Source organism: Lepidochelys kempii, chromosome 9, assembly GCF_965140285.1.
Source record: "Lepidochelys kempii isolate rLepKem1 chromosome 9, rLepKem1.hap1, whole genome shotgun sequence".
In the NCBI taxonomy this organism is placed as follows: Eukaryota; Metazoa; Chordata; order Testudines; family Cheloniidae; genus Lepidochelys; species Lepidochelys kempii.
The window spans coordinates 41,566,250-41,592,987 of NC_136388.1; the positions used below are offsets into that span (position 1 = coordinate 41,566,250).

General features: G+C 40.2%; 1 protein-coding gene across 3 annotated transcripts in view; it reads left to right on the forward strand.

Moving 5' to 3' along the window:
- NMNAT3 (nicotinamide nucleotide adenylyltransferase 3) overlaps positions 1 to 26,738 on the forward strand; it is a 76,954-nt gene that overhangs the window by 32,343 nt on the left and 17,873 nt on the right. For all 3 annotated transcript variants that reach the window (XR_012160808.2, XM_073359985.2, XM_073359987.1), the window contains one exon: positions 21,690 to 21,873. Coding sequence is in view for 2 of the 3 variants with exons in the window: in XM_073359985.2 (XP_073216086.1) it covers positions 21,690 to 21,873 (184 nt within the window). In the remaining variant the exon portion in view is untranslated. The remainder of the gene's footprint in view (positions 1 to 21,689; positions 21,874 to 26,738) is intronic.

Genomic DNA, 26,738 nt, shown 5'->3' on the forward strand with positions numbered 1-26,738 from the left:
TCCCTACAATGTGCATAATTAAGGTGGGCCATTTCCAGCACAAATCCAGGTTTTCTCACATCCCCCCCACCCCCATACACACACAAACTCACTTTCCTGCTGGTAATAGCTCATCCAAACTGACCACTCTCCAAGTTTAAATCCAAGTTAAACCAGAACATCAGGGGCGGGGGGGGGGGGGTAGGAAAAAACAAGAGGAAATAGGCTACCTTGCATAATGACTCAGCCACTCCCAGTCTCTATTTAAGCCTAAATTAATAGTATCCAATTTGCAAATGAATTCCAATTCAGCAGCTTCTCGCTGGAGTCTGGATTTGAAGTTTTTTTGTTTTAAGATAGCGACCTTCATGTCTGTGATTGCGTGACCAGAGAGATTGAAGTGTTCTCCGACTGGTTTATGAATGTTATAATTCTTGACATCTGATTTGTGTCCATTTATTCTTTTACGTAGAGACTGTCCAGTTTGACCAATGTACATGGCAGAGGGGCATTGCTGGCACATGATGGCATATATCACATTGGTGGATGTGCAGGTATACGAGCCTCTGATAGTGTGGCTGATGTTATTAGGCCCTGTGATGGTGTCCCCTGAATAGATATGTGGGCACAGTTGGCAACGGGCTTTGTTGCAAGGATAAGTTCCTGGGTTAGTGGTTCTGTTGTGTGGTATGTGGTTGTTGGTGAGTATTTGCTTCAGGTTGCGGGGCTGTCTGTAGGCAAGGACTGGCCTGTCTCCCAAGATTTGTGAGAGTGTTGGGTCATCCTTTAGGATAGGTTGTAGATCCTTAATAGTGCGTTGGAGGGGTTTTAGTTGGGGGCTGAAGGTGACGGCTAGTGGCGTTCTGTTATTTTCTTTGTTAGGCCTGTCCTGTAGTAGGTAACTTCTGGGAACTCTTCTGGCTCTATCAATCTGTTTCTTTACTTCTGCAGGTGGGTATTGTAGTTGTAAGAAAGCTTGACAGAGATCTTGTAGGTGTTTGTCTCTGTCTGAGGGGTTGGAGCAAATGCGGTTGTATCGCAGAGCTTGGCTGTAGACGATGGATCGTGTGGTGTGGTCAGGGTGAAAGCTGGAGGCATGCAGGTAGGAATAGCGGTCAGTAGGTTTCCGGTATAGGGTGGTGTTTATGTGACCATCGTTTATTAGCACTGTAGTGTCCAGGAAGTGGATCTCTTGTGTGGACTGGACCAGGCTGAGGTTGGTGGTGGGATGGAAATTGTTGAAATCATGGTGGAATACCTCAAGGGCTTCTTTTCCATGGGTCCAGATGATGAAGATGTCATCAATATAGCGCAAGTAGAGTAGGGGCTTTAGGGGACGAGAGCTGAGGAAGCGTTGTTCTAAATCAGCCATAAAAATGTTGGCATACTGTGGGGCCATGCGGGTACCCATAGCAGTGCCGCTGATCTGAAGGTATACATTGTCCCCAAATGTAAAATAGTTATGGGTAAGGACAAAGTCACAAAGTTCAGCCACCAGGTTAGCCATGACATTATCGGGGATAGTGTTCCTGACGGCTTGTAGTCCATCTTTGTGTGGAATGTTGGTGTAGAGGGCTTCTACATCCATAGTGGCCAGGATGGTGTTATCAGGAAGATCACCGATGGATTGAAGTTTCCTTAGGAAGTCAGTGGTGTCTCGAAGGTAGCTGGGAGTGCTGGTAGCGTAGGGCCTGAGGAGGGAGTCTACATAGCCAGACAATCCTGCTGTCAGGGTGCCAATGCCTGAGATGATGGGGCGCCCAGGATTTCCAGTTTTATGGATCTTGGGTAGTAGATAGAATATCCCAGGTCGGGGTTCCAGGGGTGTGTTTGTGCGGATTTGATCTTGTGCTTTTTCAGGAAGTTTCTTGAGCAAATGCTGTAGTTGCTTTTGGTAACTCTCAGTGGGATCATAGGGTAGTGGCTTGTAGAAACTCGTGTTGGAGAGCTGCCGAGCAGCCTCTTGTTCATATTCCGACCTATTCATGATGACAACAGCACCTCCTTTGTCAGCCTTTTTGATTATGATGTCAGAGTTGTTTCTGAGGCTGTGGGTGGCATTGTGTTCTGCACGGCTGAGGTTATGGGGCAAGTGATGCTGCTTTTCCACAATTTCAGCCCGTTCACGTCGGCGGAAGCACTCTATGTAGAAGTCCAGTCTGCTGTTTCGACCTTCAGGAGGAATCCATCTAGAATCCCTCTTTCTGTAGTGTTGGTAGGGAGGTCTCTGTGGATTAGTATGTTGTTCAGAGGTATTTTGAAAATATTTCTTGAGTCGGAGACATCGAAAATAGGATTCTAGGTCACCACAGAACTGTATCATGTTCGTGGGGGTGGAGGGGCAGAAGGAAAGGCCCCGAGATAGAACAGCTGCTTCTGCTGGGCTGAGAGTATAGTTGGATAGGTTAACAATATTGCTGGGTGGGTTGAGGGAACCATTGCTGTGGCCCCTTGTAGCATGTAGTAGTTTAGAAAGTTTAGTGTCCTTTTTCTTTTGTAGAGAAGCAAAGTGTGCGTTGTAAATGGCTTGTCTAGTTTTAGTAAAATCCAGCCACGAGGAAGTTTGTGTGGAAGGTTGGTTTTTTATGAGAGTATCCATTTTTGAGAGCTCATTCTTAATCTGTCCCTGTTTGCTGTAGAGGATGTTGATCAGGTGATTCCGCAGTTTCTTTGAGAGCGTGTGGCACAAGCTGTCAGCATAGTCTGTGTGGTATGTAGATTGTAATGGATTTTTTACCTTCAGTCCTTTTGGTACGATGTCCGTCTGTTTGCATTTGGAAAGGAAGATGATGTCTGTCTGTAGTGAATGTCTTGTTACATGTCAGCCTCCAGTCTGAATGAAACCTGTAGTGTGGCTTTCAGTGTTCATTCTTGACACTTGACACCTAATGGACAGTCTGTGTCTAGGAAGCAGTGACAGAGTCATTAAAGGCCATCAACACTGAATTGCTCTACCCCAGCTGAACAATGCGTTTGTAGCTAGCAGGGTCAGTGTCTTTGAATGACTCTGCCCAGAAGCTGATGAGCACTGGAGCCTAGAAATTTCCAAGTGGAAACACAAGAAGAGAAAAGGCGTCAGAGACTGTTTTAAAAGAGAAATGCTCTCTAAGGTTATGTCTACATTGGCAGAGTTTTGTCACCGAGAGTTTGGTCAATGATCAAAAAGCATTTAAAGAAAATCATTGTTGCATGTTCACACTGTCATACGCTGTCAGCATTGCACATCCACACTTGGGGCAGTCACATCGATAGTGAGAGCAATACACGGTGGGTAGCTATCCCACAGTTCAGCTCTCCACTTTCTGCCAGTAGGTGTTGTGGGAAGGCAGAGAGGATCGCAGTGCATCATGGGTCCGGGCTCAGTGTCCCACGATGCATTGCTTTCTGTCCCAGCATTCCGTAAATTTCTGTCTTTGGTTCATGTCTTCGGTTCTTCCCACCCCCGGCCTCGCCTTGACTCCACCCCTGCCCCGTCCCCATTCCAACCCCTTCCCCGCCCCAACTCAACCCCCTCCCTGCCCCTATTGGACTCCTTTCCCAAATCCCCGGCCTGGCCCCACCTCTTCCCCTGAGCGCGTCTTGTTCCTGCTTCTCCCCCCTCCCTCCCACAGCTTGTTACATCGCGAAAAAGCTGTTTTCGGCATCAAGTGCTGGGAGGAGAAGCAGGGACGCGGCGCGCTCAGGGGAGGAGGCGGAGGTGAGGTGAGCTGGGGTGGGGCAGGGAGCTTGGCTGCCAGTGGGTGCAAAGCACCCACCAGTTTTTCCCCGTGGGTGCTCCAGCCCCAGAGCACCCATGGAGTCAGCGCCTGTGGTGAATGGCAATGGAGTTAGTGTTGAAGCTCCAAAGTCAACAGGAATCACGGTTGTCTGAGGTGCTGTCCGACATGGATAGGAGCAAAATTAGATTGCTTTTGACATTCATGCAACAAGTGAACATGGTGGAATGTCATGCTCGGGAAACTAGCACTGAGTGGTGGAATCACATAGTTATGCAGGTCTGGGATGATGAGCAGTGGCTGCAGAACTTTTGGATGCAGAAAGCCACCTTCCTGGAACTGTGTGCTGAGCTCACCCCAGCCCTGCGGTTCAGGGACACCCAAATGAGAGTTGCCCTCACGGTGGAGAAGCGCATGGCGATTGCAGTGTGGAAGCTGGCTACTCCAGACTGCTACCGTTCGGTCATGAATCAGTTTGGAATGGGGAAGTCAACTGTTGGGGCTGCGTTAACGCAAGTGTGCAGGGCCATTAATCGCATCCTGCAGTGAGAGACCATGACTCTTGGCAACGTGCATGAAATAGTGGAGAGCTTTGCAGAAATGGGTTTCCGTAACTGCAGAAGAGTGATAGATGGCATGCATATTCCAAATTTGGCTCTGGATAACCTTGCGATGGAATACATCAAAAGGAAGGGGGACTTCTCCATGGTGTTGCAGATGCTTGTCCATCACCACAGCCGTTTCACTGACATCAATACGTGGTGGTCCGAGAAGGTGCATAATGCACGTATCTTCAGGAACACCAGCCTTTACAGAAAGCAGGGGCTTTCTTTCCAGACCAGAAGATCACCATAGGGGATGTCAAAATGCCCACAGGGATCTTGGGAGACCTGGCGTACCCCTTAATGCCATGGCTCATGAAGCCGTACACGGGAAAACCTAGATAGCAGTAAGGAGTGATTTAACAATAGGCTGAGTAGGTGCAGGATGACCATAGAATGTGCATTTGGTAGATTAAAGGCCCGCAGGTGATGCCTTTATGGGAGGTTAGACCTCAGTGAGGAAAATATTCCCATAGTCATTGCTGCATGTTGCATAATATTTGTGAGGGGAAGGGCGAAAAGTTTGCTCAGGGGTGGACTGCTGAGGCAGAATGTTTGGCTGCTGCTTTTGAGCAGCCAGATACCGGAGCTATTAGAGGGGCATAACAGGGGGCAATTCAAATCAGGGAGGCTTCGAGGCAACACTTGGAAGATGAGAACCAGTAACATTTTTTGCTATGCTTGGGACGGCAATGCTTAATGAAGTTGAGTTTTGTTAGGCCAAGAAGCACTTGCAATTGTTCAGGCCAAGGATTCAATGTAAGCAAAAGATTACAGTGCTTCTGTATTTGCTGATGCCTTTTGCTAGCATAACTTGCATGGAAACAAATAAAGAGTGCTTATCTTTCAAATAACTTTGCGTTTATTGCAAAACAAAAAAACCACAACAGCACACACATACAGAAAAATGCACATTCTCAGGGGAGAGGAGGTACTAGGGGAGGGCCGACTTTCAGAGCTGAGCATAAGTCCAACTATCGTTTGTGAAGATGTCTGCGGGGTGGGGTGCCCGGGAAAGTGAGAAGTCCCAGAATACAGAAAGGAATGCACGGGTGGAGTTTGGGGAGGGCATGGGAAAGAGTTCTGAATGTGTTGAAGGGGAGGGCTTGCACACATGTGCTCAGTCTGCAGCATTATGAGGTACTGCAGCATGTTGGTTTGCTGCTCCAAAACTTTTATCATCCTCTCTATTGCAACCCTACTGTAGGCCTTATTTTTCTTTTCTTTTTCTGCCTGTCGCTTTCCTGCCACTGCCTGCATTCAGTGGTTCATAAATGGAACCACAATACCTTATTATTCACAGTTATTTTTAGGATGGAGGTTTCATGCTTCATTCCCAAACAAAACACTGTTTTTCACAGATCACAAGATGCTGCTTTTCCTTTCTTCTGTCCAAATCCAAAAGACCCTAGATAAGTGGGGGTGGTGTTTTGAGAAAATGTGGTGTGAAAATTGCGATATGAATGGAAAATAATTTTTATTATAAACTTGATGTGTGAAAAGCACTCTGTTTATCTAAGGACTGTCCCCTTAAAAAGATCTTGATCTTGTTCATCCTCAACTACAAACGAGTTAAAGGTAAAGAGGCTTCGAAGGCCACAATAGCCAGATGGATTAAGCCATATAGTGCTTGGAGGATTCATGTCTGACTAGACTCAGTATGGTGATGGGCACCGTGTAGAACTTTAAACCTCATGTATGTTAATGAATTTATTCTAACACCCATCTGTGGTAGTTAAGGAGTTCCCACCCAACCTGTGAAGAGATTTGCAAGGTTGCAGTGTAGGGTCTTCCACTACCATTTTTATCAGTGGCTCAGTAGTTTACTTCCTTTTCTAAATGTGTGGATGACATAGCTATCTCAATGTTTTTCTTCACATGGATTGCTGTTTCTTATTTCCTCCCAAAGGTTTATCTGAAACAAAAGTGAAAAATGTTGTCTTGCCTGTTAATTTTTTTCTTCCTCCCACTGTCTTTTTTTGTACTTGACAGTCTCTTCCTTTTTGGTTTTATGAGTATAAATCTGGAATGATATCCCTTTATAACACTTTTTAATTTGTAAAGAGTATTGGGTGACTAATATCTGAACTTCTGCAAATGGCCGTAGGGCCAAAACACTGGACATCTAATACTGCTTGACACAGTTAAATATAATCTCTACATAAGATAAAGAATTTGGTTTAAATAGAATGTTGAAAAAATACTGTTTTCATTTCACTGACATTAATATGCTAAAAGGTCTCCAAGGAACATTACTACTCTTTTGTGGATTAAAGGCAAACTATAAACATTACTTTAATGTAAATCTTTTATTTTGTGATTTAATGTATGCATAGTCATACACAGACAAAGAATAGTTAGAAAAATTAAATAATCCAATTAAGTAACTGGGTTCTGAAAACCAAGCAAGTGTCTTAGTAGTTTTTTTTAATGAAGAAATAAAAATATTTTTATAAATATTCACTGAAGTGTGCTGTGCATCTATACTTTGATCATTAAAACACAAGATTACCTCTTTATTATTTCCAAATGGACATGAGTATTCTTCACTATGAGGTGTTGAGCAGCTGCCCCCCAGAAGGTGATTGTATTTCAGTTAAAAAAACAGGAGTACTTTTGGCACCTTAGAGACGAACAAATTTATTAGCGCATAAGCTTTTGTGGGCTATAGCCCACTTCATCGGATGCATAGAATGGAGCATATAGTAAGAATACACACACACACACACACACACACACACACACACAGAAGGTGGAAGTTGCCATACAAACTGTAAGAGGCTAATTAATTAAGATGAGCTATTATCAGCAGGAGAAAAAAATTTTTGTAGTGATAATTAAGATGGCTTATTTAGACAGTTGACAAGAAGGTGTGAGGATACTTAATATAGGGAAATAGATTCAATATGTGTAATGACCCAGCCACTCCCAGTCTCTATTCAAATCCAAGTTAATGGTATCTAGTTTGTATATTAATTCAAGCTCAGCAGTTTCTCATTGGAGTCTGTTTTTGAAGCTTTTCTGTTGCAAAATTGCCACCCTTAAATCTTTTACTGAGTGGCCAGAGAGGTTGAAGTGTTCTCTCACCGGTTTTTGGATGTTATGATACCTATATGTTCCATTCTATGTAACCGATGAAGTGGGCTGTAGCCCACGAAAGCTTATGCTTTAATAAATTTGCTAGTCTCTAAGGTGCCACAAGCATTCCTGTTCTTTTTGCAGAGACAGACTAACAGGGCTGCTACTCTGAAACCTGCATTTCCGTTGTGAACAAAGGGTGTTTGTGTGTCTGTGTGTAATAAAAAAAAATTGTAAAATTTTGATATAGGCTGTTTGTGCAAAGATTTACATGGGATTAACTCTACGCACTGTGAGTAGCCTCATTGAAGTGAAGAAAAAAAAATTGACTCTGTGCTCTCCCTCTTCCCAAAATCACCCAAATCCTCCCAAACCCAGCTCCTGTCTGCTGTGATCATGCACTATGCTGCATTAATGTGAATGGACAAAGTAATCTCAGGTGGATTTTAAATGAATAGGGCGACCCTGTATCCCACCAAAACCAGGAATGTCCTTGGGCTGCTCCTAGAGGGATTTACAGGAATTCTTGTTTTGTCCTGATGCTGTAAACCCCAGCAGACTGGCCACCTCAAGGAGTTGCCAGCTAGCCGAGCTAGTGAAAAGAACAGTATGTGTATGCTGTGTGCATACGCATGCACCTCAGGGACCACTCTTAGATCTGTCACATGTTAGAGTGATAGGCTCTTCTGTGTAGCTCCTTGTGGTTTAGGCAGCATGCAACTTTCCAGCATCTCACTTGTCCTGTCTCTCTTCTGCCTGCTCTGCCACCAAGTGACCAAGGGAGTGAGGAGCACTCACTAAATCTGTTCCTTCCCCCTTTCAGGTTAGGTCCTGCCTGCTGCACTTGCAAAAGGCCTCTGGACATCAGTCACCAGCTCTCCATTGCCTACTAATAAATTTAGGGGTCCTTTCCTGTACTAAACCTGTATCCCAGTGCACAAGGAATTTCCCTTAATTGACACTGAGCAACTCTGGATATTTAGTGGAAATCGCCCACATCAGGTCTAGGGTGAAAGAGTACATGTTGCCTGAGAAAGGTTTGTTTTTTTGTCTGGGAGTTGTAATGTATTTAAACCAGCAGCCGTAATGCAGTAAAGGAAAATGTCTGCTCCCAGCTGTCGGGTCAGTGTCAGGTTTAATTAATGTCACAGCAGTTACTGCTATGAGTTTAACTTTGATTTTCCATTACAAAATGTAAGTTGGGAGAATTAAATACTGCATGATAAAGTATTTCAGTCAAATCTAGAGGTGAGGTTGAAGTGTAATCTGTAGTAATTCTGTTTAAGCCTGCAGCAGTGCGATCTTCAAAACTCTGAAGTTTAGAGAGGTGCCAAGCAACATAAAACAAATATATAAACTTTGTTTTTAATGTTGGTTTAATTTAGAAGATTTATTAATCAAATGAAACCATTTCAGTAGAGAGAAGTAAATTTTCCACGTGGTGAGCTAGAAGTAGGACACAGAACCCTTGGAACTGGTAATAACTAATATAGTACGCATTTCCATTTCGCACCCACCCTGACATACTGCTAATTTAAACTCTCCTGTGTTATTGGGAAGGTTCTATTTTTGTCAATTAATGTGGAAAAATAATTGGTTAGATTTAAACTGTGAGGCCTAATCCTCTACAGGCATATGCAGGTGTAACTGCATGAAATTAATAGGAATTTCATTAATTTTGTCAGCAGTGAATCAGATTCCTAGAGACTAATCTAGATGATGCTAAATGAATACCAGCATTTAGCACCTTTATATTTTCAAAGTACTTTACAAAGATTAACTGATTTACTCTAATCCAATTAAACAAGTTTTTTATCGAGATAAAGGTGGTAGAGCCCTGTGTGGGACTTTTTTTTTTTTTTTTTTTTTTTAAATCCCGCTTCCATCCCACACTGCAGTTCCCACTCCGGCATTGTTTCTTGCATTTTTATCCCACTCTCACCTGAAGAAACCTTAGATCCCACAAATGCTGCAAGAGAGGCAGATTCTCCCCATCCCGCTACTTAAAAAAATAATAAAAACCCCACACAGACTCACAACATGGTTGATTAATATTATATAAACGGAATTCAGACACAATTTTTACCACTAGAAGGATAAAACAAATCTTGCTTAAACCATGTAAAAATACTTGCCTCCTGTTGTAATAGACATCAAATCTTTCTTTCCCTCATTTAAATGTAAGTACTGAAACCTTAAATAAAAAAGAACAATATTGCTGAAATTCTATTTGACAGACTACTGTCATGTATATCACAGAATGTCAAAACAAATTTCACCACAATTTTGCCTTAAAGGTGCAGATTTTTTTAATGATTATAAAAAGTAGGTTGTTTTTAAAAATGGAAATATAGTTGAACTTTAAAACATACCATTCAAGTTATTTATATGTCAGGATTATTATTGCTTTTTGAAAAACATTTAATGGAAAAACTGCTCACAACACTAGGTTTTTTGATAGAAATAAATTTTAAAAAGAGGCTCAAACTAAGTGATCAGTAATAAGGTCAACTTAAACAGCCAGTGTACTTAAACTTGCATTTTGTTTTTCTGCAAATTACTGCAGTATGTTTTGCCTGCAATCCTCCCTGCAACAAAGTACATTTTATCTACTCTTGCTATTATGTTAGCAGGTTCTCTGGGACCCCATTCCCACTACAGGGCTCTAAAAGGTAGTTTTACAGACCCATACAAAATTCCTTGCAGAGCTGCTGTCTAAATTCAGTGTTAATTAGACTAGTGTGCCATTGCTTTTCCTGCCCTTGTGCCCATCCTAATGAAGTCTTGTACCATTAAAGTGACTTTTAAAAGACTAATTGGAATGGACCTGGTGACATCATGAACTAACACACCTCTCTAAACATGGCACTCTGCCTTTCTAATACCGTTCTGATCCTTATGGGAAGTGGAGATGATCCCAAGGACCCTAGAAATAAGCATACCTATGATAATAAAGAAAAAAAACACCAGAAACACTTGAAAGCAACAGGAAGAGGCAAGAGTTTCTAAGTTGGCTTTGAGCGTGAAGATTGGACATGACCAGCACTATAATCCAAATAATTAACAATAAATATGTTCATAGTCTAGGATTAAGAAACAAACAAGGCAAATTAAAGTTTAGGGTTTTTTTTGTTTTTTTGTTTTTTTTTGTTTTTAGAATAGGAAAGTATGAGTGGATGGAAATACCCTCTTTCCAGCCTCCAAAAATGCCTCCCCAATCCTGATGAGCTGTCTACTTAGATTGTAAATCCTTTTGGGCAGGGAGCTGTCTTACAGAGTATTTATAAAGTGTCAAGCGCCATATGAATTAATGACACTAATATTGCCAGGGGAATAGGCATGCATGGTCTGCAGGATTGAGCACCAGGCGCGGAGTCAGGAGTAGAAACTCCTGAGTTCTAATCTGGCTCTGGTATGGACTTGCTGTGTAGCCTCAGGGAAATCACCTTTTCCCTGGCTGATAAAATAAGTTGTGCTTAAATGGCTGATAAAATAAGTTGTGCTGAATGGAATGTAGATTCCTGTTTTTGTGTCTTTTTGTAACTTAAGGTTTAGCCTAAAGGGATTCTCTATGTTTTCTGATAGTGATTGTCAGCCTACAGAAAAATCCTTAAATAAAACCCTAACACCTTTGTCTCCAGGCAAATAGATAGGTAAAAAAACAAAACAAACTTCTTCAGCTCTTGTGAAGACTTGTGAATTTCCCTGCAGGAGGTTAACTACCCTGCCTTTAAATATAGAAAGCTCCAGCTCACAAAAGACAATTCCCTTTTGTCTCTGCTCTGGCTCCCAAGCAGAGACAAAAAAAACTTTAACTGCTTTCAGCTGAAAACCTGCTTTCCAGCAGCCCAAAAGAAAAAAAAATTCCTTTCTAAAATCTGTGCTTCTTGTTCAAAAAAATCTCAAATTGATCTCAAAATGATTTCAAGTTAATCCCACCACTCTGCCACCATGTCAAGGTTCCTTCCCCACTCTGAACTCTAGGATACAGATGTGGGGACCTGCATGAAACCCCCCTAAGCTTATTTTTAACAGCTTAGGTTAAAACTTCCCCAAGGTACAAACTGTTTTACCTTTTGCCCTTGGACTTTATTGCTGCCAGCACCAAGTGTCTAACAAATATATAACAAGGAAAGAGCCCGCTTGGAAACGTCTTTCCCCCCAAAATCCTCCCCAAAGCCTACACCCCCTTTCCTGGGGAAAGCTTGATAAAACTCCTCACCAATTTGCATAGGTGAACACAGACCCAAACCCTTGGATCTTAAGAACAAGGAAAAAGAAATCAGGTTCTAAAATAAATAATTTTAATTGAAGAAAAAGTAAAAGAATCACCTCTGTAAAATCAGGATGGTAAATACCTTACAGGGTAATCAGATTCAAAACATAGAGAATCCCTCTAGGCAAAACCTTAAGTTATAAAAAGACACAAAAACAGGAATCTACATTCCATTCAGCACAGCTTATTTTATCAGCCATTTAAACAAAACCGAATCTAACGCATATCTAGCTAGATTACTTACTAAGTTCTAAGACTCCATTCCTTTTCTGTTCCCAGCAAAAGCATCACACAGACAGAGCGAACCTTTGTTTTGCCCCCGTTCCACCTTTGAAAATATCTTGTCTCCTCATTGGTCATTTTGGTCAGGTGCCAGCAAGGTTATCCTAACTTCTTAACCCTTCACAGGTGAAAGGGTTTTTCCTCTGGCCAGGAGGGATTTTAAAGGTGTTTGCCCTTCCCTTTATATTTATGACAGGTACATTCTGACAATAAGGAACCTAAGAGTGTGGAATCATGTGCGTTTATGTTTGTAGCTCTCAGCCTGTCCCCAAAGCCAGAAATTTACCATAAGAAACTGTGAGGGAGAAAGTATCAGCTTGGTGACGCAGGAGAGGCCATGGAGAAATGACCTCTGAATGGTGGCAGTTAGCCAAACTAAGGCAAGGTCACAGGTTAAAAAAAGGGGCTATTAAAACACACATGCACACCCTGAGGTAGTAATTGGGGTAAGCAGTAAAATGTGACTAAAGATTCACTGACAAAGGCCCTTACGCTGCCCCCTTGGGACTTGGCTATTGACTTAAGCAATAACCAGGCTGCAAATGACTACTAAGTGATTAATGGGACTTGACATCCATAAACTAAACAAAAGAGTTGTGAACCTAACCTTAAATTGCCTTTATTATGGTGCCAGAAGGAAAAATATTTACAGTTTCCATAAAATTGGTACTTGAAATAATTACATTAGAACATTTTACAAGTAATTTGTAGTAATGTTTATTAATTGACAATAATTTATAGCTACTTATAATAAATGAATACTAAGCCAAGGCACAAAACAAGACAGAACAGGGGGACTCAAATCAGTATCTTAGATGTCTGTATACTAATGCAAGAACTATGGGAAATAAGAAGGAAGAACTCGTAATGCTAGTAAATAAACACAACTATGACATAGTTGGCATCACAGAGATTTGGTGAGATAATATGTATGACTGGAATATTGGTGTAGAAGGGTACAGCTTGCTCAGGAAGGACAGGCAGGGGAAAAAGGGAGGAGGTGTTGCCTTATATATTAAAAATGTATACACTTGGACTGAGTTTGAGATGGAAATAGGAGACAGACTAGTTGAAAGTCTCTGGGTAAGGATAAAAGGGGTAAAAAACAAGGGTGATGTTATGGTAGGGGTCTACTACAGACCACCAAACCAGGAAGAAGAGGTGGATAAGGCTTTTTTTAAACAACTAACCAAATCATCCAAAGCACAGGACTTGGTGGTGATGGGGGACTTCAACTACCCAGACATCTCCTGGGAAAATAACATAGCAGGGCACAGATTATCCAACAAGTTCTTGGAATGTATTGGAGACAATTTTTTATTCTAGAATGTGGAGAGAGCTACTAGGGGAGAGGCCGTTCTAGATTTGATTTTGACAAATAGGGAGGAACTGGTTGAGAATTTGAAAGTGGAAGGCAGCTTGGGTGAAAGTGATCAGGATTCTAAGGAATGGTAGGAGGGAGAACAGCAAAATAAAGACAATGGATTTTAAGGTGGCAGACTTTAGCAAACTCAGGTAGTTGGTAGGTAAGATTCCATGGGAAGCAAGTCTAAGAGGAAAAAAAATGGAGACAGTTGGCAGTTTTTCAAAGAGACATTATTAAAGGCACAAGAGCAAACTATCCCACTGCATAGGAAAGATAGGAGGAATGGCAAGAGACTACACTGGCTTAACCAGAAGATCTTGAATGATCTAAAAATCAAGAAAGAGTCCTAGAAAAAGTGGAAACTAGGTCAAATTACAAAGGGTGAATATAAAAAAATAACACAAGTATGTAGGGGCAAAATTAGAAAGGCCAAGGCAAAAATGAGATCAAACTAGCTAGAGACATAAAGTGTAACAAGAAAACATTCTACAGATACATTAGAAGCAAGAGGAAGACCAGGGACAGAGCAGGCCCGTTACTCAATGAAGAGGGAACAACAATAACAGAAAATGTAGAAATGGCAGAGGTGCATAATGACTTCTTTGTGTCGGTTTTCACCAAAAAGGTTGGTGGTGATTGGACACCTAACATAGTGAATGCCAGTGAAAATGGGGTAGGTTCAGAAGTTAAAATAGGGAAAGAACAAGTTAAAAATTACTTAGACAAGTTAAATGTCTTCAAATCACCAGGGCTTGATGAAATGCATCCTAGAATACTCAAGGAGCTGACTGAGGAGATATCTGAGCCATTAGTGATTATCTTTGAAAAGTCATGGAAGATGGGAGAGATTCCAGAAGACTGGAAAAAGGGCAAATATAGTGCCCATCTATAAAAAGGGAAATAAGGACAACCCTGGGAATTACAGACCAGTCAGCTTAACTTCTGTGCCCGGAGAGATAATGGAGCAAATAATTAAGGAATCAAATTGCAAACATCTAGAAGATAATAAGGTGAAAAGTAATAGTCAGCATGGATTTGTCAAGAACAAATCATGTCAAACCAACTTGATAGCTTTCTTTGACAGGGTAACAAGCCTTGTGGATAGGAGAGAAGTGGTAGATGTGGTATATCTAGACTTTAGTAAGACTTTTGATACAGTCTTGCATGACCTACTCATTAACTCACATGATCTACTCGAAACTAAGGAACTACAACCTAGATGGAGCTATTATAAGGTGGGTGCATAACTGGTTGGCAAACGATTCCCAGAGAGCAGTCCTTAATGGTTCACAGTCATGCTGGAAGGGCGTAACGAGTGGGGTTCTGTAGGGATCAGTTCTGGATCTGGTTCTTTTCAGTATCTTCATCAATGATTTAGATAATGGCATTCTGAGTACGCTTATAAAGTTTGTGGATGATACCACGCTGGGAGGGGTTGCAAGTGATTTGGAGGATAGGATTAAAATTCAAAATGATCTGGAAGAACTAGATAAATGGTCTGAGGTAAATAGGATGAAATTCAGTTAAGACAAATGCAAAGTACTCCACTTCAGAAGGAACAATCAGTTGCACACATACAAAATCGGAAATGACTGTCTAGGAAGGAGTACTGCGGAAAGGGATCTAGGGGTCATAGTAGATCACAATCTAAATATGAGTCAAACACTGTAACATTTGCAAAAAAAGCAAACATTATTCTGAGATGTATTAGCAGGAGTATTGTAAGCAGACCACAAGAAGTAATTCTTCCACTCTATGCCACGCTGATTAGGCCTCAACTGGAGTATTGTGTCCAGTTCTGGGTGCCACATTTCTGGAAAGATGTGGACAAATTGGAGAAAGTCCAGAAAAGAGCAACAAAAATGATTAAAGGTCTAGAAAACATGACCTGTGAGGGAAGATTGAAATAATTGGATTTGTTTAGTCTGGAAAAGAGAAGACTGAGAGGGGACATGATAACAGTTTTCAAGTACCTAAATGGTTGTAACAAGGAGGAGTGAGAAAAATTATTCTTTTTCTTAAAAATTATCCTTAACCTCTGATGATAGAAAAAGAAGCAATGGGCTTAAATTGCAGTAAGGGAAGTTTAGGTTGGACATTAGGAAAATCTTCCTAACTGTCAGGGGGGTTAACCACTGGAATAAATTGCCTAGGAAGGTTGTGGAATCTCCATCGTTGGAGATTTTTAAGAGCAGGTTAGATAAACACTTGTCAGGGATGGTCTAGATGGTGCTTGGTCCTGGCATGAGTGCAGGGGACTGGACTTGATGACCTCTCGAGATCCCTTCCAGTTCTATGATTCTAATGTCCATTATCCATTTCCCAAATTATATATATTCTTTATGATGTTTGGGTGTTCTTTTAGCTTTTAATTACTTTAAATAATGAAAATATGCTAAGTAATTATTACAACTATTTGTTGATTATAAGTAGCTCTTAGAGAACACAAGTAAATAACAAGCAACTGTTTCATTTTGGATCAGCAGGAACTTCACATTCAAGGTACCTTTGAAAATCAAGCCATTTATTTAGGTGCCGAAAAGGTTTTGGTGCAAAACATTAGGCACCCGACTTCAAAAACACTAGCCAATGTCCATTTAACGCAAAGGGATTAACCCATCTAGCTGAGACAAAAAAAGTGGTAACTAAATTTCAGAGATTAGCCATGTAGATTGTTTATACAAAAGAGACTTCTGAGCAGGCCAAGAAAGGGAAATTGCCATAGGGGTATTTTCAATCAGAAATTCTCTATTTGCCAGGAGTCAGAAGACAGAGAGTAGTAATCTCAAAGGTACAGTTCCATTCTGAAAAGTGACAACATAAAATTAGCATGTTCTTACCTGATTCTTATTTATATTATAGTAGTGCATAAAGGCCCCAGCTGAAATCTGGGACCCATTGTATTAGGTGCTCTCCCAAAGAGGTTGCAGTTTAAGTAGACAACATCGACAAAGGAAGCCTTATTTTACCTGTAGCTGAGGCAGAGAAAAATTAAGTGAGTTGCTTACAGTCACATAAGAACTGTATGGGAGAGCCAGGAATTGAACCCAGGTGGCTTGGGTTTCAGTTGAGCTCTTTAACCAGAAGACCATCCTTTCTCCATTTCAATGTATGTATTCAGAGTCATATGTTTACTTTATTGCCTGACATTAGTTTTTAACTACTTGTTCTACCTCTTATCTCTGCAGCGCCAATATAGCTAAGGGCAACCTCTACACTCTGAGCTAGGGGTGTGATTCACCTGCTCGTGTACTCATACTCACACCACCTCTTATCGAGCTAACATGAATATAAATTGCAGTGTGGCCACAGCAGCCCACGTAGTGGCAAGTGGAGACACAGCTGAGTCAGGTTAAGTATTACCCACCAATTTCAGGCAGATTTGTACTTGCCACAGCTCAACCGTGGCTTCGCTGTGCAATCCTTGCTACTGTAGCTAGACTTCTACTCAATGTGAAAGCAGAAATTTGCCTTCAGGACCTTTATTACTGGTCAGGTTTTACTGGTGACAAAGCCAAGGAAGGAAGGAAATAACCCAGTTTAGCTTTCATATCCCAGGTTGAGTTTATATGGCTGGCAGTAAGGAAAAGCTCTTTGTATTTGTAAACTGAGCAATATCACTAGACAATAAAAATGGCCATTTTTACAGTGTACCTTTAAGTCATGAAGGCCACACAGTTTAAATCTGCTGGCATGAAGATAGCTGGGGAGATCTGTTACATTATTTTTAAAAGGAAAGAAATCTCATTGGGCTTAGTACATATTCCCAACAGGGGGACAACAGCCTTTCTTTGAGACCATCTCCCATATAGTGGAAGAATTTACAACTCAGTACATTATAACAGGAGATCTCAATTTTACAATATATCCCAAACTAGACAGGTCAGATTGCAGCTGGAGAGAGGATAAAAACACAGGATAATACCTAATGCAAATAAAAAATGACAAAAAAAAATCAGTAAGATTATTAAAGAGTTGGGTGGAATTAAGAGCAACCATGAACACCTTTTCTCCCTCATTCACATCAGCTATACCACATCTGAGAGTACATAATAGTATGCATTCTTGCTTGCAATGCATTCCGTAGTGTAGGCAGAGATGAACCAGATTGTAGGGCCAGGCGATGCCCAAGTAATAGTAAAGATAAATATTGGTCAGACTTCAGGGGCACAACTCCCAATCAACAACCACTGATTAAGACATGATGTGTTTTTGAACTCAGATAAGTTAGGAAGATATTTTCAAATCATGATGCAAGTGGGCCACAGGCTCTGAAATGATAAACTGTATGTTATAATATCAGGAAGGGTGGAGGAAAAGGCAGAGAAGCTAAAAGAACTAAGGAGAACAAAAGAGAACATTCGAATAAAAATCCTGAGGAAACCTGCAATCCTAAGAGGCCAGCTAGACACGATTCTGTCTGAAAAAAACAGAGACTTTAATAGGCTAGAGCAAAACTGCTGTGGGTAAGGAGACAAAGCAAATGAATGACTCATATCTGAGGGTGGAAAGAGAGCAGAAATCCTTTATATCCGAGATCAGAAGGGGAGTCTACAACACCAAACAAAAGAAATATCTGGAATCTTTGAAGATTTCTGTTTAAAAAAACTTTACCAGAAAAAAAAAAAAGGTAATATGAAGACACTGGCACTAGAAAAAGTAGGATTCTCATGCTCAAGAAAAAAAAAATCCCACCTCCGAAGTCTTTGTTATTTTGTAGTCAACTAAACTTTGTTAGTTTAAAGTAAAAATTGATTTTCAAAAGCCCATGTTAAATACAAACACCACGACAAACAGTAATTGTAAAGATTCAGGGTGACCACAGATGGCACCCAAAAGAAATTGATTACTAAAGACAAAGTTTGAGTGCTCATTTGAGGGAGGAAAACCTGGAGAAAACTGAATTCTGGTTATTTTAAGGATAATTATTATGGGTGATAGGTATCTTATTGTACGCTCAGTTTCAGGAGAATTGTAAGTGATAGTTGGAGTGTCAAGAATAGTTGGTATCAGTGTACTAAAATGGAACTGAAGTCTTCTGATGGAGGTTTGGGAAAGAAACAAGAATTCAAGTAGAAAATATAAGTGCCAATGTTGAATAAATGCTTGTAAATCTTAAAAATGTAGGGCTCAAGAAGTCATGAAGTCCAACCCCCAGCACTGCAGCTGGACCAAGTAAACCTAGACCATCCATGACAGGTGTTTGTCAGGTTTGTTAAAAAACCTCCACGGATGGGGACTCCATGATTTCCCTTGGGAACCTATTCCAGAGCTTAATTACCTTTACAGTTAGAAAGTTTTACCTAATATCTAACCTATATCTCCCTTACTGCACATTAAGCACATTATTTCTTGTCCTGTCTTCAGTGGGCATGGAGAACAATTGATCATTGTCCCCTTTAAAATCGCCCTTAATATATTTGAAAACTGTTATCACATCCCTCCTCAGACTTCTTCTGTTAAGATTAAATATGCCCAGTTTTTTTTAACCTTCCCTCATAGGTCAAGTTTTCCAAGCCTGTTATCATTTTTGTTGCTCTCCTCTGGATTGTTTCCAATTTGTCCACATCTTTCCTGAAGTGTGGTGCCCAGAATTGGATACAATACTCCAGCTGGGGCCTCACCAATTGCCTCCCATGTCTTATATATGACAGTCCTGTTAATACACCCCAGAGCGATATTAGACTTTGTTGCAGTTGCGTCACATTGTTGACTCATATTCAGTTTATGATCCACTATAGCCCCAGGTCCTTTTCAGCAGTACAACTGCCAACCCAGTTATTCCCCATTTTGTAGCTGTACATTTGATTTTTTTTTCCTTTCTAAGTGAAGTACCTTTGTACTTGTCTTTATTGAATTTCATCTTGTTGAATTCAGACAAATTCTCCAATTTGTCAAGGTTGTTTTGAATTCTAATCCCATCCTCCAAAGACCTTGCAACCTCTCCCAGGCTGGTGTTATCTGCAAATTTGATAAGCATATCCTCCACTCCATTATCCAAGTAATCAATGAAAATATTGAACATAATACCGGACCTCAGACTTGACCCCTGTGGGACTAGATACTCCCAGTTTTACACTAAACCATTGATAACTTGTCTTTGAGTACGGGCTTGCATCCACTTTATAGTAATTTCATCTAGACCACATTTCCTTAGTTCGCTTTTGAGATTGTCATGTGGGACTGTGTCAAAAGCCTTACTAAAATCAAGATATATCACATGTACTGCTTCCCCTATCCACTAGGCCAGTAACACTGTCAAAAAATGAAATTAAGTTGGTTTGGCATGATTTGTTCTTCACAGATCCGTGCTAGCTATTCCTGTAAACCTTATTATCCTCCAGGGTACAAATTGATTAATAATTTGTTCCAGTATCTTTCCCAGGATCAAAGTTAATCTGACTAGTCTATAATTCCCTGGGTCCTCTTTGTTCCCCTTTTCAAAGTACCAATGTGTGTGTATATCATGCAGTGGAAGGTCAGACCTGCTAAGATGTGTAAGTTACTTCAGAGGACATAAGACCTAATTCTGTTACAGCTAATGGAGATTCTTCTTTACCTCTGTGGTTTTTAGAGCAGAAGATTCTGATTTTCATCATTGCTTACCCCACTGGAAAGATGCAAATCTAGTTCAGACTAAAGATCCAGGTGTGTACATCTAACAAAGACACAGTACTTTAAGGTACTGCAATTAAAAGTAATTTCCCCTTACTTGGATAATGTTACCACACTCCAACTTGAGCTTTTAGTTCTTTTATTAAATATATTTGCTGTGGTATATAGTTATAAAAGAACAAATATATTCTGCCTTATTTTTATAGAAATATTGAAAACTAATTAACTGAAGCCCAAAAATGAAAATTGTTGAATAGTATGTTATAAGCAAAGTACGTTATATAATGTAAATACAATATATGAATCCATACTGTATTGCAACTCCCTCCCTAACTGTGGATCTGTTATAGCACTATATTATCAAAGCAGTTGATTTATTTATCAGTGTTATTAATAAAAATCTTATAGGTAGCACTGTAAGTTTACACAACAATTAAAATATTTTATGTACCTGTCATATATTGTTCAACACTTTAGATGAACCTTCACCATATGTAAGTGAAAATGTTTTCACTTTCAGACTGAGGTGGATTTAATGACACTTTCCAGCTCCACAGGCTGCATTGCCTATATGAGGATGGTTTAAAAGAGAAGATACTTTAAGCTGGGTTTTTCAAAGCAAACAGGCATGCAAATCCTGTTGAATTGTAATGGGATTTGTGTGCCTAACTCCCTTAGACTCTCTTGAAAATCTCACCCCAATGTATAAAATGAAATTGCAAGCTATTAGATTACGGTGTCATGTTCAAGTATCAGAAATGAATTATGAGGCTCTCAGGATAGCCCTCTTTGTAGAATAATAGAGATTGGCCGCAGCAGGGTGATTTCCTTTTTTTTTCTTTATTCAGTAATAAGTAACTTATAAAGAGATCTGTTTTTATTTTATTTTCTCCCCATATACCTTAGAATACCTATGTTAGATTCATAAAGATCTTAGCGTGATCATTTGTATTTATTGAAACATCTCTATTCTGCACTCTGTTCTTATCCATTCTAAGGACGTGAAGCTCATGTTGGAGCTGCCTTTCTCTGCTGTTTCTATTTGGATGAATGCTATAGCTTTTGTGGGAAGATTTTATCTGCTTTTATTTCCTGATTTGAATTTGGGGCTGCAGAATCTGACTATGACAGCTTATAGCATTAATGATTTCATTACATTACAGTAGTTGGAAAAGACGGGCATATTTTCACATTTAGTTAACATGATCAACCAGATGGAAAGCTGGTTTCATGGCAGATAAACTCGGCAAGGATGTTTTTCCACAGTGTTTTAAGTTTTGTTTTAAAACACCTTCATCACCCATCCTGTGCTATACAAAAAATAGAATTTTTGAATCTACTGATTTGACTGGTTTGTGCTATTAAACAATACAGCAGAAAACTGCTCCGATTTTACATAGTGTAATTCTTGTTTTAGCCTGATGAGGAAGCACGATAATCTTGTTAAATGGTATGCGTGAGATGCTTGGAAACAAACTTTGGTCAATTAAAACATTCATCATCTAGGCTGTCTGAAAGCTGCAGTGGTACAGTTACTTGAACTAAAAATTCATTAACCTTTTCTTCAGTGAGCTTGACAAACATTTCTGTTTGCAGGAAGTTATATACTCATCCAGCTTTCCTTTTAATATTGTCCAATGGAGTTAACATATCAATAATAGAACTTAGATCACATAAGAACAGGAACATTGCTTTTCAGTGTTTACATAAATTCTTTTTTATCACCATTTTTAAAAAAGATCTAAAATGCTGATTTTCTTTCTTGTCTTCCAAAGGAAGGTACCAGGTGATTGAAGGTATCATTTCTCCAGTCAGTGATAACTATGGAAAGAGAGGCTTGGTTTCAGCGAGGCACCGGATAGCAATGGCTCAACTTGCACTGGAGACATCGGACTGGATTAGAGTGGATCCATGGGAGAGTGAACAGGAGAAATGGACTGAGACTGTAAAGGTGCTGAGGTAATTGTGTTTATTTTTATTCATAGAGTTGCCAGAGGCCTCAACAGCTCACAAGGAACAACATTTGTCATGTCTGCATTTTAACAGGGCTACAAGCAATGGAAAGGGCAAAGTATGCTCACTAGGACAAAGTACTAGTTGAGTAGGCCTTTTAGACCATTCACTTAAACAGAAACAAAGGGATGTGATTCATCTTTGCCCAGAGATGAAAAGCCTCTTACGGATTGTTCATGAATCATCTGCTTTGTGATAAGGATGCTAGGTCTGTGGGCTACGAACACTCATGAACTAAACTTTTTTCTCTGAGCAGGATTCTCTCTCTGGAGTCTAGTGTTCCCTAGTGCAAGGTGGGTGGAAGTCCCCAAGCTCTCAGGCTTTTTAGTCTATAAGAGTAGTAGTATTGGGTTGTGGCACAAGTTCCACTACACACACCCTTACGCTAGTGGTCACACACCATCCAGGACATTACCTGCCACCATTCAGTGAGTTCCTTCTTGATTAGAGTCACTGAAGAAGCTCCATGCCAAAGTCCATGTCCCTTCACGTGTTGCTCCAGTTCTTCAATACACTCAGCACTGATCTTGCTTTGGGGTCCTTTTCTGCTGTGTCCCTCCCCTGCCTTCCAGTCAGGTCCAGTTCTTTTTGCTTTTAATGTGTGGCTGGCCTGAACTCAAGAATGATGTCAAGGCTCATTTGATCCAAGGTAGGGTGGTTTCCTCTGTCTGCCTCAGGGCTGTTTCCATCTTACACAAAGCAGTTATGTAGTCCTCACTTCATAAGCTTGTGAAGCACTGTTGCTTGAATTCAGTCTGTGGGGAAGAATCCTACTCTGGTCGTTCAGTACTGCAGGGATGTAGGGGAGCCCAAACTCTCCCACCTGCTAGAGTTCTGTTAGCATGCATCTTGAAAGCTGTCAAAAGGTGACGGGTTTTGGTGTGTATCTTACCTCTCTTTTATATTTTTCTCATTTCTTGGCCTCAGCCTTGTTCTTGCTTCCTGTTGCAGTTATTTATAGTTTCACTTTTGATCTTTCTTCAATCTCTGAGAGGGAGAATTCTTTCCAGGTGCTATAGTAAGAGAAGATTACTGTGTAATTTTGCTTCTCTAAAGATATCTTTTTGGCAGGATTTCTTCAGGGTGGCGGTGGGAGATATCATTTTCTACTTTACCAGGAACTGACTGGACAGTTCCAAGAGAGGCTGGGGGTGGGTGGAGTGTGTGTGGTGTGAGACCACCAGTAGTAATATGACATGTGCCTCAGTGTACTTCTGCTGACATTGGGGATTTAGAATTTGAGATCTTGGGGAGTTTCCCATCTCACATTAGGGAGCACAAGAGCCAGCTGTGAGACTCTGACCAGAATAATGCTTTCAGAGAAGCCAAACTACTAGGTAAGTAATTCTTCCATGTTGGCCTTGATGACAGTTCTAAAGTCTGCCTGGCATGCTGGAAATGCATATCTCTGGATTCTAGTAGGGGGGAGGGAGAGAAACAAGAAAGAAGCCAACAGTTAATCTAGAAATATCTTTTGAGAGGATTTTTATTGGATTTTTAAACAGTTGATTTTGGTGCATACAGCTGATTAAGGAACAAGTTTTCAGCCATGGTCTCTGAATTTTCATGGGCAAAATATGTGTATGCATATGTTCACAGGTGAAAAATTGAGTGAGTTGTCTGAAAATTAAAGTACCTGTGCATGTTTAGTCTACATGTTTCTGTAATGACATACCTACATGAGTTTAAGAATACTTATAATTTTCATTACTTAAAGATCTTATCTACCCAGGAGGATAGAGATTAAGACTATGAAAGCACTAAAACCTTTTGATTGTGGTCCTGATCATCACTTTTAAAAAGGAATGCTATCGTGTTATAGGCCGAACATCTACTACTAATATTTACATACAGTACCTATAAATGACACATACCTTTACCTATGATATCACTGTTCTCACATGCAGTGTGTGTCCCCTAAAGATGAAACCAATATCAGCCCTCCAAACCCAGAGCTTGAATGGTCTGATAACCAAAGTGTTGATTCTGAATGCCCTACATATTCTGCCTCTTAGTCTTAAATGTTCAAAAGTAAACAGTAATTTTGGATGCCCTACTTTTTAGATGTCTGACTTGAGACCCATTAAAGGGGACTGGTTTTCAATTAAGTGCACACGACTCAAATTGTGCACCCCAAAATTGAGGCACACCAAGTCACTAGTCACTCTAGAAAATTGTCCTTAATTTCACCAGGTAAGTTTAAGAAATTAAGTAATATTAAACGGACATTGTTCTTAGGTCACATGGTCTAAATAGGTTAGGAACCATGTGGCTGTGAGAAAAAACTCTCCTCGCCAAGGCCTTTCTGGATGGATTAGTACAAAGAAACAGGAGGCTAATATAACTTGCAAACCAGTCTACTTTCTTGAACTTCCACTAAATTAGTTGAGATATTTTTGCCCTCAGTACCATTTTTTTCTGCATGTTTATCAGTTCAAACCAGTCCTTTGAAGGATTTCTTACTGAAACTCGCAACTAGTAAAACCCAACTCCATGGCAGCTGCCGTTTTTTTAAAACCACCTGAACTTGCTGTGTCCTTTTGTCTGAAACCTTACAACTTCAGCTATACACACGCACACATACATATAAATAAATACATTATGGTGAGTGTATCACAACATGTTTTACTTCTTGTCCTATTTCTATTTTAGAACATAGAAATTATAGAAGGTTTAGCCTGTATTTTATGAGAGACCTCCAAGGAACATGAGTGTGCTATAGCTATGTTGTTGATTCAACATTTTCAGCCACAGCCATCTGTCCTCACTATGGGATGTGCTTTTTCTCCCTCTGATTAGAGCCAGTTTCTAGACCTGTTGCACAAAGCTTAGAGGCTCAGACAAAAACCTTCCAGGATTGTCCGGAAAGTAGTGTCAATTAGGCATGTTATTCTTCTCTTGTTTTCCTAAACAATCATGTTGCATCATTCCTAAACAACTGCTGCTTTCCACCAGAGAAGCAGCTGCAGGTTTTCAAGGTGAAGTGAGCCCTGTAGTTATCCAGGGCTTGATCCTACAAGCCTTCTGTACTCACAGCTCCCTTTGAAGTCAGTAGACATGCTGCTTGTAAGCATTTGGTTTGTAAGATACTTTTGAGTCCTTTGGGAGAATAGGTGCTGTATAAATGTAAACTATATATGTATGTATTTTGTCAGTGATTATAACCACAGTCTCATGTGAGCAACCAAGTGCACAATCTGTACAGAGAGGGTACCTAAAGAGAACTATGAAGAGATTTGAGGCACCAAGAATTTGTGCACTAACAGTTCTGGTGGAGAGTTCACTTATTAATGTGATAAACTGTGTTAATTCTGATTTCTTTGTAGCTTTTTTACCCATCAAAGAGTTTAGAGCACACTAATAACCAAGTTTTATTGTGACAATTTCTCATGCTTTCTTTTATTAATCAATTGTTACCTAAACGCTAAAATTAAAGCAGGTAATAGAAAAGAAAAAGTGAAACAAGCATTTTAGCAAGAATAAGAGTAACAGTTTCCCTCAAAGCAGTGACTGAGCTCTCTGCTTTCTAGCTGAAATAAGCACTAATACCTGATGCCTTGTGCTTAATCCAGTCCCTTCAATATAAATTCAGTGTTTTGGTAAAATGGCATGCCAAGCAATCTTAATTGTCACTTCCATTTTTGTTAAAGAAATAATAGGGATGGAGCCTCAGCTAGCATAAATTGGCATATCTTCATTGTAGAGCTATGCCAATTTATACCAGTTGAGAATCAGGTCCATACAATATACTCTTATCCTGATTACTAAATTAAGGACTGATTGCTTTCCTCACTGTGTGTTTCTCTATAATTTTAGTAGCAAGCTGAAAGATATTCTGATACCGGAAAAAAGTGGTAAAAATCAAGCATTATTGTACATAGCTCTCCCTTCTCATCAGCAATTTGAATCACACACTTTACTGTGTTGGTATATTGTGTCCTGTTAGGGGGCATGGGAATAACTTACAGTTCTGTGTGGGGTTTTTTTTTTTTATGATTAAAAATGTGGTAGCAAAGCAAAATTCTAATTTGCGTAAACATGATTTACATATGCTGATTTTATGTAGGCAGTGTAGATTATTTTGCGTGATGTTTTGGGGAACGTGTCCCTGAAATTTGTTGAGGGATCAGGAGGCACAGTGAAGATAAAAAGTATCTGTTTAAGGAATTTTCATTCCTCATTATGGGTATGATTTGACAAAACATCACCCTGGCTGCTGTGCCAGTCAAAGGCTTCCACAGCTTTGCATTGCCTTGTATAGGGAGAAAGATTAATAGATTTTATCCCCCTCACCCCACTCCTGAATTACGTTCTGTGAGCTTTTCTCACTGTGGGTCACAGTAAAGGCATTTTTGGTGGATTGCTAAAATCTCCTCTGGTTGTGAAATAAATTCTAACATGAGTAGCAGGTCCTGCAATGCAGAGGGGAAATGAGAATTGTTCTTTGTGAGTTTCAGGTTTTGCATGGCAGTGCAATATGTTCCTCATGCACCATGAGCTGGGGAGGAAGGGACTCACTGGATCTAATTCCAGTCAGTTACGGCATATTGTGTATATTTCTGAGTATAAAACAGCATTGTTAATAAACACAATGAACTAAATGTTGTACCCCTGTTGTGACTGAGGCCTGACTGCAGTGTATTTACACCAGGGATTAATTTAGGACAGAGAAATTAGGTTTGTATTGATATTAATGATCAGACATAGCAATATTTTAATTCCACCAGTAATGTAGGAAGCATTCTCTGGAAGAAAGAGAATAGATAAATTTAAAATTGCTGCCTTTTATCCCCCATGTTTTACTATAGTGT